Genomic DNA, 21,663 nt, shown 5'->3' on the forward strand with positions numbered 1-21,663 from the left:
ACAGAAAATGTTCAGAAATGAACTTTGGAGGAGATTCTAACAACATCAAAGAGCTAAAAACCATAAATCTCCTGGTAATGAGGGCTTAGCCTCTGAGTTTATAAAAGGTGTGACAGAGAAATGGAGATATTTCTCCAGCTTCTGTAATGAAGCTGCTGACAAAGAAGAACGGCCGCCATCATGGCAACAAGGACTCGCTCTCATTCCAGAAGCAAATAAAGAGATTTTCCTCCGTGATAACTGGAGGCCAATCACTCTTTAAACAATGATTGTAAAATTATTGCTTCTGGTTTAGCAAAAGGTTTAAAGTTCGGCCTAAATGAAGCCACCAATCACAAAGCGGCTTCATGAACGGTCGCCATGTTTCTAACAACATCCGCCTGTCATCCACTTGATGAACTAGAAAGATCTAATTGATGTTCCCCTTTAATTCTAGTCTTAGATCTTCAAAAAGCCTTTGATGCTGCATCTCATAACTTCGTCTTTGACTCCCTCAGATTCTTCAAATTCCATCATTTCTTCTTAAAAACAATAAAAACCTTGTATAATAAAACTCCAGCTCCATCAGGGAACATCACCAGGTCTGAAGGAAGAAGAGGTCTTCACCAGGGATGCCCCATCTCTCCTCATCTTTTCCTTATTGTGGGTGAAATTCTCCACCTACTAATCACTCAGCGTTCCTTTAAAGGCTTCACATTTAATGAGAAACAAATGAAAACATCCAGCTGGATGAAGAAGCTTCTCTTTTCTTTAGTCCCCTTTGTCCTCTCTGTTGTTGGAAACTTCTCTGAAGCGTCTGCTTTGAATGGAAATCTGAATAAGTGTGACATTCTCCCTGTTAAAGACATTTTACACACTCATATCGGTGCTATTCCAGTTAAAATAATAGTCAAATACTTCAGCATTACAATCTCCAAAGATGATAAACAATGAAGGAAAATCTGAACCAATAAAATAATCAGCTCTCTCTTTATGGACGAGAGCTATTAAGTAAAGCTGAAGGTCTCTCTAGAACCTCTGATGTATTTTCTCCTGTGGAGGTAACCAAGGAAAACATGAATCATTTAAACAAACTCTTATTTGACTTTATCTGGAAAACAAGCCTCAGAAAATGGTAGAAGCTGTTCTGTGCTTGTCTCTCTCAGAGGGAGGCTCATCGTTTAGACTTCATGCTCTTAATGTTACAATCAAAGTAAACTGGTTAAAGAAATTCTTAAAAACCCTGATAGTACGTGGAACATCTTCCCAAATGTTTCATTTAAAAACTAGCTGGTCTGAAGTTCCTATCAATACGCCCGTATGCTGCTGGAAAACTTCCTATCAAGTCAAGTTTCCATAGACGAGTTCTCTTGTGTTGGTTCTTCTTTCTAAACACAGCTGTTCTCCACACAGGTTCTTTCTGTGGAACATGGCCTGCAGCACACACACAGATAAGTCTGTTCTACACACACTGCTTTGACAGCAGCATCCTGCTAGTGAGGCAGCTCTGTGATAACGATGCTCAGTTATATTCATACGATGAGTTTAAGAGCAAATCCAGTGTTCCCGTTCCTCCAGGAGAATATAACACTGTTATTAACGCCCTCCCATCCGGTACCACGGCTCCATCACGGTGCCACCAAATATACACGTTTCCTTCAGTAGAACTAACCACAGTGTTAAAGTGGACGGAGTTTCCATCTTTGATAAGAAGATGTCGAAGCCGGTGACGAATGTTTACCCTATTGTCAATTCTTTGACCGACCTTTAAAGCTCACGTCCTGTTGCTTCCTCTCTTGGATCTTTAACAACCGGTGAGACTCCAGTCGAGAAGTAATGGGCGAACCTTTCCACCTCGATTCTTTTGGCGCGAGAAAAAGCAATTTTTTACCCCTTTAGAATTCCTGATTATTATCGTCCGCTCATGTGGAGATAGGCCTGAGGAGTTATTCTGGTAGATAAGCCAACCTTTGGGTCTAGGAGTTTGAAGCTACCGTACTATCGTCCTAACAGGATCACTACCTGGTGTCGAAGTAATAACCTAGCGAATTCTTATGTCTCTTCGGGTATTGGGGAATCTGGGCTTACCTGCTCGTTGTGTTGTCCTCTCCTCTCCTCAGTGGATGTGGACAAATATAAGAGAAATAAGTTTGGTTGGGAAGTTAACCGAAGTTAACTATAACCCTTTTATTCAAATGTTCTATTATCGGTACAATACAGAGAAAATAAAAATAGAAAAAATATAATAAAATTCCCTTTTAGGGGTTTCCCTTTAAGTGGGGATTAAACGCTATTATAAGAAATAAGTATAAAGTAAAAGTTTCCCACGAGGGGTGAATCCGCTTTCGCGGTCTACATCTTTTCTAATAATAATTAAATCTCCCTTGGTAAAAAGGGCAAAAATCTATCCCAGCAAAGGGGTGAAGGTCTACAAAAATCTAACAAACTCTCTGCAAAATCTCCGTGAAAATCTCCGCAGAATCTGTAAAAATCTGACTCTCTTCAAATTATCACTAGTATATATACATAACTCAAAACCATCCCATTTGGTACCTTCCTTCTAGCAGATAAGAAACTCAAAACCAACCCACTTAGTAATTTTCCATCAACAGAAAAAGCATACGTAACCATGTGCCATGTACATAACCAGGTGGTGCGCATTCATGTGAATGTGTAACCTGTCTGTTTCTATAGTTTACAGAAAGGCTGTTTTTTAATAATGTTTCTGAGCTGCTGGGGATTTCCACTCAGCCTGAAGTGTGCAGATAAGAAGTTACTCCCCTGCTTAGACACCCAGACCTGCTTCAAGGCCTCTCTGCCACTTCCTCAGCAGTGTAAAAACTCTGCCTCTTATTTGTATCTTATTTGTGAATGCACTGTCTGTAAGCTGTAGAATAACACCAACAACTAAGCTGTAGTTCTATTAATTAAAAACAAAACTTAATGAATGTCACTAGAAGCTAAGGATAAAATGTAAATAAGCAAGTGAACCAACAATGTATAAAATGTGAATAAGCAATGCATAACACACAGTAAAATATAACTGAGCATTGATCAGGCAGTCCATAAACTCAGTCTTTGATTATACCTTCATCTTACATCATATGTGTCATAGCAGTCATAGATTCAAACTTTAATAAAACTTCTCTCCCTTCTTCAGACACTGAGAGGAAAAGTGGTGGTTTCCAGGTGTGAGTTATCTGTCGAGATAAGGGCCTCTGCTTCCTGACCGTTGCCTTAGCAACGCTCTCTGGCCTAGAGCAGTGTTCACGCCACCCTTTGAAGAGCGCGGCCTTCACAAAGGTTAACAGCGCTTTCATGAGAAAACTGCTTTCTACTAAAACAAGCTGCTGGATACAGATGGCTAGAAGCATCACTAGATGGTAGAACCTGGAACGCTAGATCTGCTCCTCCCTATAAATTCATACTGCCCAACAAGATGAAAGAACGGCTCTTCAGAATTACACAGAAATATTCTCCTGTTAACTGTCTCATTTATAAATAAAAACACGCTTTAAGTAAAAAGTGCAGTTTTTACCAAAATGACTCTGAAACTGTAGAACATTTATTTTGTGGACGTGTCTAATTTCTGGTCTGACTTTCAGTTTGATCTCAAGAAACATCTGGATAAGAATTTCTCTCTAAATGAGTCTGACCTGATATTTATATTTAGAAATTCTAACTCCACTAACAATGAATCATATCATCAACTTACTGATTATTTTAACAAAGTTTTACAAACATAAAATGAAATTCTTGAAAAAACTTTCCTCTTTTCATCTTTTTAAAAAGTCTGAACTGAGTTCTTATTTTAATGTACTTCAACAAGTTGAAATGTGGTAAAATAAAGCTTAATAAAACCTACATCTGTGTAAACTTTATAAATATATCATTGTTTGAACCTCCTTGTGAATTATCTGTATGTAGTGTTTATTTTTGCTTTTTTAACATGTTGTGTAGGAGCCATATTAGTATGTTTGCATATTTATGAGGTGGCACAGGTGACACGCAGCATCGGCATCTGGGTGGTGGGTGTGTTGCTGTGGGCGTGTGTGTCATGAAGTTTGAAAGGTACCAACTCACCGTGTTTAGGATGAATGGATGAGGAGGTGGGGTGAGCTCAGTGGTGGTCACATTTTCTGTTGACCGCGTATCACATAATTTATAGTTATTATTATCATTATATTTTATTATATTATATTATATTATATTATATTTTATTATATTATTATTGGAACTATGCATGGAAAGAATAAACGTATCGCTGCTGACTCAGAAGTGCTTTGGAATACTTGGAAACGTGCGTCTAGCAGATAACCTGAAGTTTAACCCACAGTGGGCTGTTTTGTTTTTGTTTCTATGTTCTTGTTACTGATCATCTATGATTATGTTTTGCAGCATGATGTACGTGTTATAATTGTAAACTTTCCATTTGGAAACACTCAAAAAAACAAACAAAAAAAAAAAAACACACAATAAGACTCATGTTGACCATCAGCATTATGGGTAGTGTAGTTTTAGAGACTCACCTGACATGAAATAGAACCTAAAATGATATAAAACACCAGGAGAGACGATAAGAACCAGAACCAGGAGAACCAGGAGAACCAGAACAGCTGTGGCCCAGGATGTAAATGGTTCTGTGGAAAAAGGAAAAGTTATGACCTCTGACCTGTATCTACATCTCTGACCTGTATCTACATCTCTGACCTGTATCTACGTCTCTGACCTGTATCTACATCTCTGACCTTTGACGTGTATCAGAGCTACTTTCTGTCTCAGGATGTCTTTGTCTCTGTAGACGGTGCAGATGTAGCTTCCCGTGTCTCTGTCTGTGGGGTGTTTCAGGGTCAGACTAACGTCTCCAGAACTCAGAAGGTCCTCTTTCATCTTTGTACGGCCACAGTAAGGGTTGTCCTGTTGCATGGACCCTCTGCTTGTGCTTGGATAGACATGAACCATCATAAAATCTGGATCAGAGCGAGTCCACTCCACAGTGACGTCTTTGGGCAGGTCAGGTGTTGTTCTGCAGGGCAGGATGACAGACTCCGCCCCCTCAGTCACCTTCACCTCCTCCTGATGGTCTGAGAAGACACAACAATATTATTCAGCCACAGTTTTTTCATTTTTTATCAGGAACAGAAAGAAAACTAAATAATTTTACACCATTTTAGTTACTGGACTCTCCTGAATACATGAAGTGAAGCACAAACATGCAGTGGTTTGCTAATATCTAGACCAGTTCTACACAAACCTCCAAGATGAATGAAGGAACCTCTCCACCACATCTGGGACTCTCAGACCACCTATCTCTGTCCCTGATCCCTGCCCTCATCTGTAGACAGAGACCTTGAGTAAAAATCGTTCAGCTGTGGACTGAGGAAGCTACCTCAGTCCTACAGGACTGCTTCAGTTTTACAGACTGGGGGACATTTGCAGAGGGGACAGACCTGGACGCTCCCACATCAGCTGGACTCTCCTCCATCAACGTCTGACCACAACTAAAACTGTTGAAGTCTTCCTGAACCAGGAGCCAACAGTGAGGATGTGGACTTGAAGGCAACTCAAGATGCTGCCTTCAAGTCTGCAGGTTTATGAAGACCCACCAGAGCCTGGAGAAGGACTCCATGGACTGCACCCTACCGGACTCTCTGAACCACTTCTTCATTCACACTGATCCTGGTCTTCCTGAGAAGAACCAGTCCACCAGCAGTATCAGGTCAGAACCAGCCTGCCCAGCTGCTCTAGATGGACTTACTGGACGGATACTGGAGTCATGAGCAAATGATCCAGCAGAGGTTTTACAACCATCTCCAACCTCTTGCTACAGCAGTCTGTGGTCCCCACCTGCCTTAAGTCAGCCTCCATCAAACTGTCTGAATGATTCCTGTCCAGTCGCTCTCACCCCGTCACCACCAGATGTTTTAAAAGACTCGTCCTCTCTCACATCAAAGCTGGTCCCTGTTGACTTTGATCCACACCAGCTCAGCAGAGGACAGTAAAGACCTCCAGCAGGTGGTGAGAGGACCAGAGTGGAGACTGAGACCACATGTCCCCCTCAGAGACACTACACTGGTGGACTCCAGCAGAAAGCCAGCTGTATTATTAAGGACCTGACACACCCTGGACACACCCTGGTCTCCGTCCTGCCTTCTGGAGAACTCTACAGAGCACTCAGGACAAAACCAGAACAGAATCAGGAACATCTTCTACCCACAAGCTGCTTCTCACTGTTCTGCAGCATGAACATAAAGTTCTGTTCTCTTCTTCTTCTACTCTTCTAATAAAGGACTCATCAGGTTGTTCCTTCACTCTGTTCTTCCTTCAGGTTGACCTCTGACCTGTATCTACAGCAGGTGTTTGCTGCTCACCTTTCACCTTCAGCTCAACATCCGTTACTCTCCGTACATTTACTCCATCAGTGATGGAGCAGGTGTAGTTGCTGCTGTCAGACAGATGTGGTTTTCTCAGAGTGAGACTGAAGTCTAAAGAGTCTAAAGCATCAGGTTTCATTGATGTCCGTCCTCTGTAACGCTGGTTCTGTTCTTCCAGATCACCTTCTTCTCCTCTCTGGTGGACAAATCTGGGACTGAGATCGCTGCGAGTCCACACGACTCTGAGGTTTTCTTTAGTTAGAATACCATCGAGCTCACAGGGCAGAAGGACCGACTCCGCCCCCTCATTCACCTCCACCACCCCAGCCAGGGCATGCTGGGAAACTGTGAGGACACAAACAGAAAGACAGATCAGTTGTGGGTTTGTCTCACATTCATTTACAGATTCATTTAATGAAGTTGATGGTGTTAAGTTGGCCGACAGGCAGCAGCTCAGAAGTCAGGAAGAATGAAGAGAAACGCTGGAAACTGGACCACATAGTGTTAGTGTTAGGGCCCGTATTCTATAAAGATTCTGAGGATCCTCTCAGAGAGCTCCTAACTTAGCCTAAAAATTCCCAGCAAGGAGTCTTAGCTTAGAAGTGATTCCACAACATTTTCAGAGAACTCTGAGCAAGGAACGGACAGCAACTCCTATCTTAGTGAGGAGGTGTGGTTGACCTTGTTGCTAGGTATGAGTCATCATTTCAAGAGCTGGTTGAGCCTAAAAGCGAGACACACCTTCAGTGATAATGGGCATAGAATGGATTGTCAAATCAATTCACTTAATCATAGAATCTAATCTACATGAAAACTGTGTAATTATAAATAATATTTTACATAAAAAGAAAAACTGTTAAATGAATGTTAAGATATGATTTACAATTATTCTACAGAATGTGCAGAAACTCTGATCCACTTGAACAGTATTCACACGCTGATAGTTTTATTTATTTGCTTACATTTACAATGCTGGTAATTGTTGTGCAAACATTTCAGCTAAAATGGCTCAGCTTCCATCAGTGTCTGTGATCGCCAACCTGCCTATAAGAAGCAGTGTTGGTTAGCATTCCAATCTACCACAAAGCAGTGAACAGCAAAGGGGAAGAAAAAGGAAACCCATCTGGACAGAGGAGCAGTGTTTGGTCCCTGCTCAACTGCTCAACCAGCATAAAAGTGTTTTGTGAGGTAGATTTTAAGAACAACCACAAACATGATTCCTGCACAATCCAATCTGTAACGTTTAATTAACTCACTGTCATCCAGTGTTTGGCGTGTAATGGAAAATTTTATACACATGCACTTTGTACTGTTATAAAAACCTTGTCTTGTGTTTTACTGAGGAAGGAGGATGACTTGTACCCAGATAAGGATTGAGTGAGCTCTCCATTTATTCCCCTACCAATCTTCTGATAACATTCCTTTGAAACAGAGGACTAATGATTTACCTTGATGTGATCAGCTCATGCTAGTTTATATAAACCAAACCCAAATGTATCTGTTCAGACTCGCGCAGCCAAAACTTCTTTGACTGTGTGATTCTCATTGCTGATCAGCTCTTAATAAAAATACTTTTTTTGATTCTCACGTAGTGTGTGATCTTTGATAAATAAAATTCCACAACAGGAGAACATGTCTTCTGTCTGCCTTTCTGTCCTCTGCTTAGGGAACTCTTAGGCCGCTTAAAAGTCCTCTTCCCTCCTCTTAACAGGTCTCACCTTAGGAGCTCTCTTAAGAGCGAGGATTCTTTAAGAATAGTTTTTATCTTTACGAGGATCTACTCGTCACTTTTAGGGGAAATTCTAAGAAAACATCTGGATTCTCAGAATTTTTGTAGAATTTGACTTGAATCAAATGACGATTACTTTTCACAAGTTAGACTGAACATCAATATTAGTCGTATTTAGCTGTTAGAAAAGTTGCTGGCCTATAATAATCTTTCCCCCAGCAAAACCCTGCTGGTCAGGCTCACTCTGGTTCAGTGCTAGCTATTAAAGTTATGTCAAGAAAGCAAATCTATTAAACTTCGTAAATCATACATTCAATAACACAAATGTAGATTACAGCTGATGTAATGAAGACTGTTGTAAGAATAAGCCCAGTGTAACCAGTATAACACTGGTTGGCCAGAGTATTTTACACATGAGAGATGCAGACATAACCACTGTATCCATCTCTAACTAAAGCTAAATATTTCTCCTGTTTCAGACCATCTCCATCTACTTTCACACAGTTAACTACATTCTTTTTTCATTTTTCCAAAGTAAATTCCAGCAAACGTCCTCACTGCTAAACTTTCCCTCTTCAGCTAAAAGGAGGAATCTGGGAAACAGTGGCAGCTCTCCACAGTTTCTCTCTGAAACATTCACACACTCCAACACAAAGCTGCTTTCTGCTTCACACACACACAAGAGAAGAAGAAATGTCACGTTTCCACCATCAGAGAGGAAGATGAAGGAAGTGAGGATGATGAAGGAAGCTGATCTTACCGTGCAGGAGGAGGACCATCACCAGCAACATCTTCATCTTCCTGTCAGACTAAGAGAGACTTTAAGTCCTTCAGGACATCAGCAGCTCTGACAACACTTCACTTCACCTCCAGAGAAGCTTCTTATCACACAACCAGCTTCAGGACGACTTCTGAGGAAAGAGGAGGACGTTCATCTTCCTCAAAGTTTCACTCTGTTCATCCAGTTTGTCTCAGTGTTGCTGGAACTCACCTCCACCTGTGTTATTCTTCCTGTGTGAACAGGCCCCTCCTCCAGTTCAGTACAGTGCAGGTAAACCAGTTTGTCTCCTCCATCTTAAACTGGTTACATAGTGATGTGTGGCCCTGGTTTATGGTGTCGTTACCTGATGATTACAGTAGTAAAGTTAAAAACAGACTAACAAGCTGTAAACAAGCAGGACGCAGCTTTTTATTTTCATTTATAGACTTTAATTGTTTGTAGTTAGAACTTTTCATCTGTTAGACGTGTGCTGTACGGTGGCCCAGAGGTGTCACAGCAAATAAAAGCCGCAACACAACAAAATTAACCACAACACAACACAATTAGGCACAACACTACAAAATAAACCGCAACACAACAAAATAAGCCACAGCACTACAAAATTAAACACAACACAACACAATTAGGCACAACACTACAAAATTAACCACAACACAACACAATTAGGCACAACACTACAAAATAAACCGCAACACAACACAATAAACCACAACACTACAAAATAAACCGCAACACAACACAATAAACCACAACACTACAAAATAAACCGCAACACAACACAATAAACCACAACACTACAAAATAAACCGCAACACAACACAATAAACCACAACACTACAAAATAAACCGCAACACAACACAATAAACCACAACACTACAAAATAAACCGCAACACAACACAATAAACCACAACACTACAAAATAAACCGCAACACAACACAATAAACCACAACACTACAAAATAAACCGCAACACAACACAATAAACCACAACACTACAAAATAAACTGCAACACAACACAATAAACCACAACACTACAAAATAAACCGCAACACAACACAATAAACCACAACACTACAAAATAAACTGCAACACAACACAATAAACCACAACACTACAAAATAAACCGCAACACAACACAATAAACCACAACACTACAAAATAAACCGCAACACAACACAATAAACCACAACACTACAAAATAAACCGCAACACAACACAATAAACCACAACACTACAAAATAAACTGCAACACAACACAATAAACCACAACGGACGTTGTCTTTTTTTTTAAAAAAAGATTTTACCACCGGAAGTTAGCTACACAAAGTTTCAGTCCAAACAGATGGGAAGTTGGAGATTTTAGGAAGCAGTCGGAGAAGTAAGTAAAATACTGTTTGTTAATAACGTTTATTAATTTCGGCATGCGCTTTTATGAATACTTTTAACTTTTATGTGTAAATTAAGAGTCATTGTTCGAGGTAGTAATGTGAACTGTCGACATAGACCGCTTCAGTCCGTTGTAAGTATTTACAACTGAAAAGCCTACCTCTGTTGTGAAAGGAGTGACTGCGAGGAAAGCGGACCTTTACCTAATTTATGGTCTATAAATAAATTTATCTATTTATAAAGCACGTTAACGTGAAAAAAATATTTAAAACAAAAACACACCAAAAAGAGAGAGAGAGAAATATGTATTTATGCAGACTGATGTGAGCCCCCAGCGCTGTCTTGCAGCTTTGCTTTGTCGCAACGGACTGTACCTCGTCCGTGTGCATACATCGAACATGCAATGACTCTTAATCTACACATAAAAGTTAAAAGCATTCATAAAAGCGCATGCCGAAATTAATAAACGTTATTAACAAACAGTATTTTACTTACTTCTCCGGCTGCTTCCTAAAATCTTCAACTTCCCATCTGTTTGGACTGAAACTTGGTGTAGCTAACTTCCGGTGGTAAAATCTTAAAAAAAAAAAAAAAAAAAAGACAACTTCCGTTGTGGCTTTTGTGTTGTGTTGCGGTTTATTTTGTAGTGTTGTGCCTAATTGTGTTGTGTTGTGGTTAATTTTGTAGTGTTGTGCCTAATTGTGTTGTGTTGTGTTGTGTTGTGTTTAATTTTGTAGTGCTGTGGCTTATTTTGTTGTGTTGCGGTTTATTTTGTAGTGTTGTGACTTATTTTGTTGTGTTGCGGCCTTTATTTGCTGTGACACCTCTGGGCCACCGTAGGTGCTGCTACTAAATGATCAGAATTAGATTCAGATCCTGTGTGAACTTTCTCAGCTGTAAGAAAACTTGAAATGAACACAGTATGTAATGTAGTACTAGTTTAGGCCGTACCTTTGGATAATAAGGTAAAAGTGGTTAAACAATAACATGAAGAAAGAGACGTGATGTTGTCTTTGGACCTGAGGGCTGAAGATACGGTCTAGTCATGGAACTACTCTGGATGGTATTAACTTGGCTTCCAGCACTACAGTGAGGAACCTTGAAGGTATTTTAACAGTATCTGTCTAGTGATCTACAGCAGGGATCCCCAACTTCGGTCCTCAAGGTCCATTGTCCTGCAGACTTTAGATGTTTCCCTGCTGCAACACACCTGACTCACATTAATGGGTGAACAGCAGACTTGTGCGGAGCTTGTTAAAGGGGCAATAAGCGCAATTGTTTCTCAATGTTTGCTGTGTCGCCTGTAGACCAAAACCAGAGCCGTCGATATACTCAGAGTTGCGACGCTCTCATTGACGCCCATGTACAAAAAATGGCGGCGCACTTCCGGGTTACTGGACACCTTTAATAGATCCAAACACCAGATCAGACTGTGTTCATTGCCAATGCACTCCATTAGTTTCCAGAGGTAAATCGATGCAATATTAGTCTTATAAGTCACAAATACATGTACATTCTATCGGACGTCCTGCAATAACATATTTACGTCTGTTACATGTGATAAAAACTTTGTTTAAATGTACAGAAATGGACAATTTTAATGTGCAGTAGCAGGGAAAGCTCAGGAGTTTGTAATGCTTTTCATGAATTCTATATTACATATAATAGAAAATCACAGAGCAGATGACCTGTTAGGTAATTATCCAGAGCCTACTGACTTTTACCCATTAAATTTTATTTAAAATGTTTAAATATTTATTAAAACTGCCTTGTCCCCTTTTGCTTTCCATGTTCCACAAATAACTGAGTAGTAATCCCCTAAATTTGATTCCTAATTGACTTATATTTCACTAATTCATTCACTAAAATATAAGAATATATGAAGCATAATTTAAAACAAAAAGACAAAAAGGGAAGAACATAAACTGAGTATGAGCAAGTTAAAAAAAATCCAGTTTAAGAGAGACAGTGCACATCTGGATTTACATACAAACCATTGAAATGCAGCTGAGAGACACAGTCCTGTCTGAAGGGGATCTTCAGTGTTGTTTGCATTGTGTCTTTGACTTTAAGTCCATACTGCTGGGACATTAATGCTACCACACAGCTGGCTTTAATAGATTAAAGTAAGCCCTGACAAGCTAATCATTCTACCTTATAAAAGTTAACTGTAACGATAGTTAGCAGAAATATAGAAGCTAATGAGGACCATCGTGTCTGATCTTTAATAAATGCTAGCTTGGTGGTTGAGATGAATATTTCCCTCCAAAAATGTATGAAATTATTGTGCTGGTTACACTAATTTAATCTATAGTCAAACATGACTTGATCGTCACTTAAATCAACATTAACATTAAAATACATTCACTGACAAAAGTGTCTGTGCAGAAATAATATGTTTATTTAGTTTCCACCCTCAGTAATCCCATCGCTGCTGTCTGTTCCGTACTAGAGTCCAGCAGCGGGGTTTGTTTGAACTATTGGAGGCTCCATGACCCACAATGACCGCTCTTACAGCAAAGTCCATGGATGTCGCAACTCTGAGTTTATCGAGGGCTCTGGCCAAAACAAAGTGTGTGATGAGCCACATCGAAAGTTAAACACACTGAGCAAAATAATATCTTGTGAAACATGTTAAAGTAACTTCTAACATTTATGTTGCTCCTTACTGTCCAGGAGAAGAACCAGCTTCCAGTCAGATTGTAGTTTCTTCAGCTCTCGCAGCGCTTTCCTCTTTGAAACAAACAGTCCACTGTTGATCCGGGTTATGTGTCTTTCTCTGTCCGACAACTTCTTCTTTTTCTACTTTTCCAGGTAATGTCGGTTCCTGGTTGTTTTTCTGGTCAGTGTTTCGTTCTGCTCTCCATCATTTTGCTTCAAAAAAATGCGCTGCCACTGCTCGCTGGCTGAAGCCTGTAATAGAGAAGGAGGAGCGAGGACTCCGAGAGAAGAAAGGGTATGGCAAGCCAAAGTGGTCAAAATTCGCCACTTTATTGGTGCGTTTGTAATAAACACGGCGTTAAATAGTTAAAAGCGTCGTTTTATGTGAGTTATAGTAACACACAAATTTACCTGTTGTGGGATTAATAAGGTTTTATCTTATATTTTATGCTGTTCTACTTTAAGTACAATATACTATAGTAAATATAGTAGAAAATACACTTTATTATTTATAATATTAAATATAGACGTTATTAATTTAGTCTGTCTCATTGCAATCAATAGGTTGGTGCTCAGTGTGGTCTCAGACAATATTGTATGTATGTCAACATCTGTGAAGAAAGGATTATCTTTCTTTCTTTCTTTCCTTCTGTCTTTCTTTCTTTCTTTCTTTCTTTCTTTTTCTTTAGAAAAGATAAAACAGATTTGATCAATATCTGAATCTATATCCTGGCAGTGCATTTGAATATGACTGGAGATGTAAGCACACAAGCAGACCTCATGGTGTCTGGAACAAAGCAGACAATCCTTCAGCAGAGATCGGTGATGAACTGGAGGGTCTGCTCTTATTCTTTACTGATTGGATGATCACGGTTCAATTTTACTGGCTGAACAAAAAAGGGGCTGGGATAATTATAATACAACAAAACGGCGCTTTTTACGCGTGTTGTAGTTGCACAAAACGCCGTTTTTTTAACGCGTGTTAAAGTGCGACAAAACAGCACTTTTTACGTGCGTTCATTAAACCGCGCAAAAAGCGGCGTTTAATGACCACCGAAAACGTCATATTTTTCGGCGTTTACCGAAGCTTTAAGAAACGGCGTATTTTACACCGTTTTTGCCACATAAAACGATGCATTTAACGCCATGTTCATTACAATTGGCCAATAAAGTGGCGAATTTTGACAATTTTGGCTTGCTATAGGAGGGAGGAGGCGGCGATTCACATGAAAGCGCGGCTAGGGACGTTATGCTCAAGCCGATCTGCTCGATCACATGTCGATCATGTGACACGGAAGTGTTGCCAGCATTGTCTTTTTTTTATTATTATTCATAGAAACCTCGTTGGGAATTTACAGACTTGAAATACAGTTTGCAAATACAGACTTAGATGAAGAGGACTGTATGAAAAACAAGACAGGACAAAACTAGAACAACAAAAAAGAGAAAAAAAAGAAAAACTAACTAAAGGGGCTTGTAGTAGTTGTCGCGTAAGGCCTTATGATAAGAGATACGATGAAATGAAATAATACAGAGACATAAAATTAGAGCAACAGACAATCTTTTGTGATATTTAGCAGAGTACATACTGATGGGAATTTATCCAACAAGAGTTTTAAACACTGAAAGTACATTTTTAGCTTGTTTTTAAACCCAACAGCAGAGGACAGACCATTTTTCCGTTTTTTACAATGGATATGATATTTACCTAGGAGGAAAACTATATTAACCAGTTTTTGAAATTTGTGGGGGATAGCTTCAATATAAAACAGTGTTTGCAGGGGCTCTAACACAATGTCAGGACCTGTTCTAAACCAGGTGGCAACTTCTTTCCAGAATTTTATGGAAAAAGGGCAAGAGAAAAATAAATGTTCTATAGTCTCGCTATTCGTCCCACAAAACACACACATGGCTCCATTTCAAAATTAAACCGCTGTTTTAGTGTCATAGCCAGAGCAAGCAAAAGTAATAGTCATAAAGGATCTGAAAGAACTGGATCAATATAAAGACCAAACCATGTTGTGGATTACCAAGAAGGAAGAACGAAGGTAACAGAATATGATGAACAGTTACTGGTCTCATGACAGATGGAGCGGACTCGACTACAAACACAGTAAGAACAGACTTTGGTAATTCTGATTCTGATTATGAAAGACTGCAGTTCAAAATATTTGACTATACAGAGTATAAACAACATGATATGCAAAATGATCTCGATCCTGAGAACAATTTTTACACAAAAATGCAGAACAATTGTGAAAATTTTACTGAGAATCAATTTGACACCCATTTGATTATCAAAGACTCATTATCCATTATTCATTTCAATTGTAGGAGTCTTAACTTTAATTTTTCCAAAATCTTAAACTGTTTGAGACAAACAAAAACTAAATTCTCTGTAACTGCAGTCTCAGAGACCTGGCATTGTGAAGATCAGACTTCTTTGTTTTAAATGGAAGGATATAAAGCATTCTTCAAAAGCAGACCTTCTGTTAAAGGTGGTGGAGCAGCGTTATCTACTGATCAGAATCTGAGATGTAAACTGGTTCGTAACAAGAGTTTAGCCGTGGACCAAGTTATGGAACGTGTCACTGCTGAGATTGAAATAGAAAAGTCAAGAAATGCTCTGATAAGTTGTGTAAAATCGAAAACCAGGGTCTTGTATTAATACATTTCAGAAATGAATGATTGATCTGTATGAGAATAGAAATAACAGGAAAAAGATCTTTGTTTGTGGGGATTTTAATATTGACTTGTTGAATCCTAAAGAACAAAACGCAGTCAGAGTTTATCCACCATGTATAGTTTATGTTTGTATCCATCAATAACTAGACCATCTCGCATCATAGCACAACTTTGATTGACAATATATTTACCAACGTTATAGAAAGTGAAATATCTAGTGGACTTTTGATTACTGACATATCTGACCATCTACCAGTCTTTACAGTAATAAAGAGGCTGATTCAATCAGCAAAAGAAAACTAAACCTTTGTAGTGACGAGGTGTGTGACTCAAGAGGCTGTTCATGCATTTAAAAGAGAATTAATGGAACAAAATGGGGGCGATGTTTATGTGGATAGCATAAATATGGCTTATGAAACGTTCTTGAACATTTTTACCACTCTTTATGAAAAACATTGTCCTCTTGTTTATAAAGAAAAGAATAACAAATTTGAAGACAAGCCTTGGATAATAAAAGGTATTCAAACAGCATGTAAGAAAAAGAATAAATTGTACAGAGATTTTCTGAAAAAAAGGACAAAAGAGACTGAGTGTGTTTATAAAACATATAAGAATAGACTAACAGGTATTATCAAATCAAGTAAAATTAATTATTTTAGTACTGCTTTTGAAAAAAATAGAAGTAATATTAAAAACATCTGGAATGTATTAAATAAATTAATCAAAAAGGTAAATCAAACTGCTGACATTCCAACTCAATTTATAACAAAAAAATCAAATGATTAATCAACCTAAGGAAACAGCAAACAAATTTAATGATTATTTTACTAATATAGGGCCAAAATTGGCCAAAGAAATAGTGAACTCGTGTCAAGCTGATGATGCTTTAAGTAAAATACAGAATTTTGATAAAACTATATTTATTCAAGCCACTGATGAAAATGAAATACTTACTATTGTAAGAAAATGCAGATGTAAAAAGTCAGCTGACTGGAACGGACTGGACATGTCAATGCTGAAAGAAATGATCGAATGTGTTGTTAAACCAATCACCTTTATTTTTAACCTGTCCCTAGAGTCAGGTGTATTTCCAGAAGGGATGAAGATCGCAAAAGTAATTCCTGTTCACAAGGCTGCTGATACACAGGAATTTACTAATTATAGACCTATTTCCATTCTGTCACAGTTTTCTAAGATATTGGAGAAGTTATTCCATAAAGATTATATACTTATATAGAATCACATAACATACTATGTGAACAACAATATGGCTTCAGACCCAACAGGACCACGACCTTAGCGTTAGTGGATCTTGTAGAAAATATTTCAAAAGCAATAGATATATTGGGGTATTTCTAGATTTAACCAAAGCTTTTGATACCGTGAATCATAAATTATTATTAAAAAAAAACTGTACAGATATGGAATTAGAGGTGTAGCACTTTCTTGGATCAGGAGCTATTTGTAGAACAGATCCCAGTATGTCCACATTAATGGTTCTGGTTCCCAGCTGCTGGCAGTGACCTGTGGTCTCCCACAGGGGGCAGTGTCGGGTCCTTTGCTGTTTATTTTGTACATAAATGACATGTTTAGTTTAAAAAAGTTAACATTTTGTCTTATTTGCTGATGACACTAATATACTTTGCTGTGGTCAGAACTTAGAAACATTGATAGATACAGTCGGAAAAGAATTAACAGAGTTAAAAAAATGGTTTGATTTACATAAATTAACTTTAAATTTAAACAAAACTAAATTTTAATTTTTTGGAAATCGTGCTGTCAGCAGGGACAGAAAATTAATAATAAACGGCACTAACGTAGAACAAGTGAATGAAGTCAAATTTCTTGGAATTATCATACAAAATAAACTTAGCTGGAAACCTCATATAAACCATATTAAAGCAAAGATCTGTAAATCACTAGCAATTATTTCTAAAGTCAAAGTGTTTTTAAATGAAAAGAATTTATATCTTTTTTATGGTTCTCTGGTTCTTTCCTACATGACCTATGGCTTAGAGATGTGGGGAAATACATATAAAACTAATCTTAAATCGATCTTTATGATTAAACAAAGAGCGATCAGAATAGTTCATAAAGCTGCCCATAGAGAACACACAAACCAGCTTTTTATTAACCTGAACGCTTTAAAACTGAAGGACATGGTTGACTTTAAAATGTCACAATTTATGTAAAACATTAAGAATAATAAATTACCAGCTCAAATTCAGGGATTGTTTAAAAAAAGAGACTGTTTATAATTTTAGAGGGGGTGAAATGTTCATAAAACCTCATGTGAGAACAAATGTAAAGCAGCTTGTATTTCTGTTGTTGGGGTTCATGTTTGGAGTAAATTGGACCCAGAACTAAAAGACTGTCCAACATTAATTCAGTTTAAAAAAATGTTTAAGAAAAAAATCATACAATCCTATGTTGAAATGGAAGACTTTCTAGTTAAAAATGAAATGATAATGTATATTGTTTGCATCCTGTGGAATGTGATTTTGAGTTAGTATTGTCATATAAATTGTACAAGTAGTAAAAGTATTATATGAGATGTGATCTACAGAATAGGCAACTATGCTTCTGTTAAGTTAATGTAATGTGGGTGAGTTAAATACGCTTAGGCTTCTCCCCACTCCTTTTCAGACATTTATGTGGTGTTTTTTTAATGTATTTTTTATTTACCTATTTTTTTGTTTACTCATTTTTTGCTTATTCATTATTACTATTTCCTATGTTTAAGATGTCTGAATAAAGTTTTTTTCATCATCATCATATAGCCAAGCTCTTACTTCTGTCATGCTGTCTGGCTGTTCTCCATCACTTCGTGTTCCTCCACCCATGCTCCGCTTTTTACTAATATTCAGGCTGTGACTTGTTATTGTTATTTTTAGAAATTCCCATCAAGCCATTAAAGAAGAACTGATATTAATGCTTTTAAAACACTGAAGTGTTTTGATGGCTGAGCTGATGAATGGCAGGTCAGAGATAACTAGATCCTCACATAATGCTTGCACTACATCTAACCATGGTTCATCCAGACCGCTAGGTTTAAGCCATTTGGAGATACATTGCAGCTTCTTAGCTAAGAAAATGTGATTGAAGTTAGGTAGGTCCAATCCACCTCTATCTTTAGTCTGTTGTAAAGGTTTTAGACTGATACGTGATGGCTTGTTTTTCTATAGAAATTTGGATATATGTGAGTCCAGTGACTTAAACCAGCTGGAGGATGGTTTAGTGGGTATCACTGAGAACAGGTAGTTTACTTTAGGTAGAACAATCATTTTAATGGTGGCAACCCTCCCTATGAGTGATATGGGTAAGCGCCTCCATTGTGAGAGATCACCCTCTATTGTTTTAAAGAGCTGGACATAATTTAGCTTTGTTAGTTCTGATGACCTGGGGAAAATGTTTATGACTAAATATCTAATGTTTTCAGATTGTATTGTAGTATTAGGTATGTTTTGTAGGTCACAGTTAATCGGCATAGCAATAGTCTTAGACCAATTAATAGAGTAGTCAGATATTGATGAGAATGTGTTAATAAGTGTGATTGTCTGGGGGAGAGATGTCGGTGAGTTCTGGAGGAAAAGTAATACATCATCGGCATAAAGACTTATCTTATGTTCTATATTTTTGGCATGGATTCCTTTAATCTCTTTATTTTGTCATATGGCAGCAGCTAGGGGTTCAATGAAAATAGCAAAGAGTGATGGAGAAAGCATGCAGTCCTGTCTGGTGCCTCTGCAAACAGAAGCTTGGAGAAGTTTGATCATTGGTCTTCACACATGTATTTGGGTTGTTATATAATATTTTTATCCAATCTATGAAAGATAGATTGGAAATAATTACTTAAATGTGTCCTTAAATAATTAAAATGATAATTAAATACACAAATGTGTTATTAAATGTATTGTTAATTAATTAAAAGTGACACAATGAATTAATTAAATATATCATTAAATAATTACTTAAATGTGACTGCAAGTTTAGAAGTAGTACTCCACCACTTCTCTGGTACCAGGGCACAAAAAGCAGAACACACACAGGGACGGGAGGGGCTGGAGGTTCATATACCAGCTGCAGTCCTGGAGCACCAAGTAGAAGTTCTGTTTAGAGCTTCCATAATCAAATCCGTTGCTTCTCTCAGCAGCTCCTTCACCTCGCTCACTGCCCAAAATTCTGTGGTCGTTAATAAAAGTTTGTTCTATGTGTTTCTTTAATAGAGTATCTAAACCAACATAGAGGAATAACTCCACACAGTGTATTAGAAAGTGTTCACTAGCTCTGCACAGTCACTCTGTGGTCAATATTTTGGTCAAAAAGTGACGAAATATGTCCAATAACTTCAATAAATTCTCTGCTTTCCTCGCTACATGCTCTGGGTTAACCCCGCCCACTGAGTTTGATGGGCTAGGTTGACAGATAAAATAAATTCATGATGCTCTGCAACACAGGACCATGAAATAATTAATTAAATAATGAAATAATTATATATGTCTCCTCCCTGAGCCGCCACCTTATCATGGTGGAGGAGTTTGTGTGTTCTGACGATCCTAGCGGCTATGTTGTCGGGGGCTCATGCGCCTGGTAGAGTCACCCAAGGCAAACAGATGTCTAGGGGAGGGACCAGACAAAATGCGCCTCAGATCACCCCAGTGATGATGAAAAATCAAGGACCAAGGATTCCCTTGCTCAGACGTGGGTCACCGGGGCCCCCCCTCTGAAGCCAGGCCTGGAGGTGGGGCATGGAGGTGAGCTCCTGGTGGCCGGGCCTTTGCCCATGGGGCTTGGTCAGGCTCAGCCCGAAAGGGTGACATGGGCCTCTCCTCCTGTGGGCTCACCACCTGCAGGAGGGGCCATAGGGGTCCAATAACCCCCAGCTGCAGACTGCAGAATGGGGCGGGGCTGGATATTGGGCGGGGTTGGACGTCCAGGGGGCGTGGCTAGACTGAGGGGCGTGGCTAGACATTAATGGATGGTTGCATTCAGAACCCCACTTGTGGACAAATGGAAGAACTACAACGGAACTTCATTAATTTATTTACAGCTGTCTGTAAAATGATTTAATCTTTCTTACATGAAAGAAAAGGCTATTCTTTATAGTATTTCAACAAATATGAGCCATAAAAAAGTAATAAATATAAATTTGTAAAATTATGATTTATTGAAATACAAATTTTTTTTGTGTGTGTAAAATTATTTAAAAAATAACCTTGACTATTGAGAGCACTTTGCTTATGAGCAGTGGGCCAGAATAAATAAACAGGTGCAGAAGTTTGATGGAGTTACAGAAAACACCTGATTGTAGCAATCTCATCAAAGTATTGTTGAACCAAATACACACACATACTTATACATTATGTACGTATATATACGTATATATATATATATATATATATATACGTATATATATATATATATACGTATATATATATATATATACATATATATATGTATATATACACACACACAAACACTGAGTTTATCCATGTGAATCTAAAAACAAAACAGAGCCTTTGCAAACATTTTTATTTCCCGTCAGTACCATTTTATTTGTAGTTAGTGAAAACGTGCACAGATTTTTAGGTTTTGTTTCTCAACACACTCGATCATGAAGTTTTCATAGTCTGCTTGACATTTGAATGTAAACATGAATGGCTCATAAACATCTTCCCAGCTGTTTTCGATGGTCCAGTCAGTTTCTCTTGTTTGTTGGATAACATCTGCTCTCTCTGGTGAACTGTGGAAGACGAAGACATTAAACAAAAAAAGTGAAAAGAAAATATAATCAACCTGACTTGAATCACTTATTTTTACACATCTCTTGTCTACAGATATGACCACTGTAATGAAATTTAAATTATAGACTAAGAATGGATAGCGAATATATGTGTTTTATAGGTTATCTCTTTGTTGTAACAATGCTGTTTGAAAGGCCTTTTTATTTCACCTTTAAATGGTGGCATATTTAAGAGTATTTGGGTTGTGGCCATTAAAAACTTTTGCAATAAACTAGCCTGGCGCGCGGGGAAAGGGGGTCAAGGTGATGGCAGATGAGGGTC

The 21,663-nt window shown here is 38.2% G+C and overlaps 3 protein-coding genes across 3 annotated transcripts in view; 1 reads left to right on the forward strand and 2 right to left on the reverse strand.

Annotated features, from left to right (window-relative positions):
• The window catches only part of LOC121640415, a 601,409-nt gene that overhangs the window by 407,757 nt on the left and 171,989 nt on the right, over window positions 1-21,663 (forward strand). The window lies entirely within an intron of this gene.
• The window catches only part of LOC121640441, a 292,781-nt gene that overhangs the window by 9,646 nt on the left and 261,472 nt on the right, over window positions 1-21,663 (reverse strand). The window lies entirely within an intron of this gene.
• LOC121640492 lies at window positions 4,509-13,192 on the reverse strand. The gene is made up of 7 exons (XM_041986286.1): window positions 12,922-13,192; window positions 12,667-12,810; window positions 9,074-9,206; window positions 8,843-8,993; window positions 6,351-6,698; window positions 4,709-5,063; window positions 4,509-4,619 (listed from the first exon to the last, which is right to left on the reverse strand). The coding sequence occupies exons 4-7, from the start codon at window positions 8,877-8,879 to the stop codon at window positions 4,526-4,528; spliced, it is 834 nt and encodes a 277-aa protein (XP_041842220.1). The 5' UTR covers window positions 8,880-8,993; window positions 9,074-9,206; window positions 12,667-12,810; window positions 12,922-13,192; the 3' UTR covers window positions 4,509-4,525.

Source organism: Melanotaenia boesemani, chromosome 5, assembly GCF_017639745.1.
Source record: "Melanotaenia boesemani isolate fMelBoe1 chromosome 5, fMelBoe1.pri, whole genome shotgun sequence".
Classification (NCBI taxonomy): Eukaryota; Metazoa; Chordata; class Actinopteri; order Atheriniformes; family Melanotaeniidae; genus Melanotaenia; species Melanotaenia boesemani.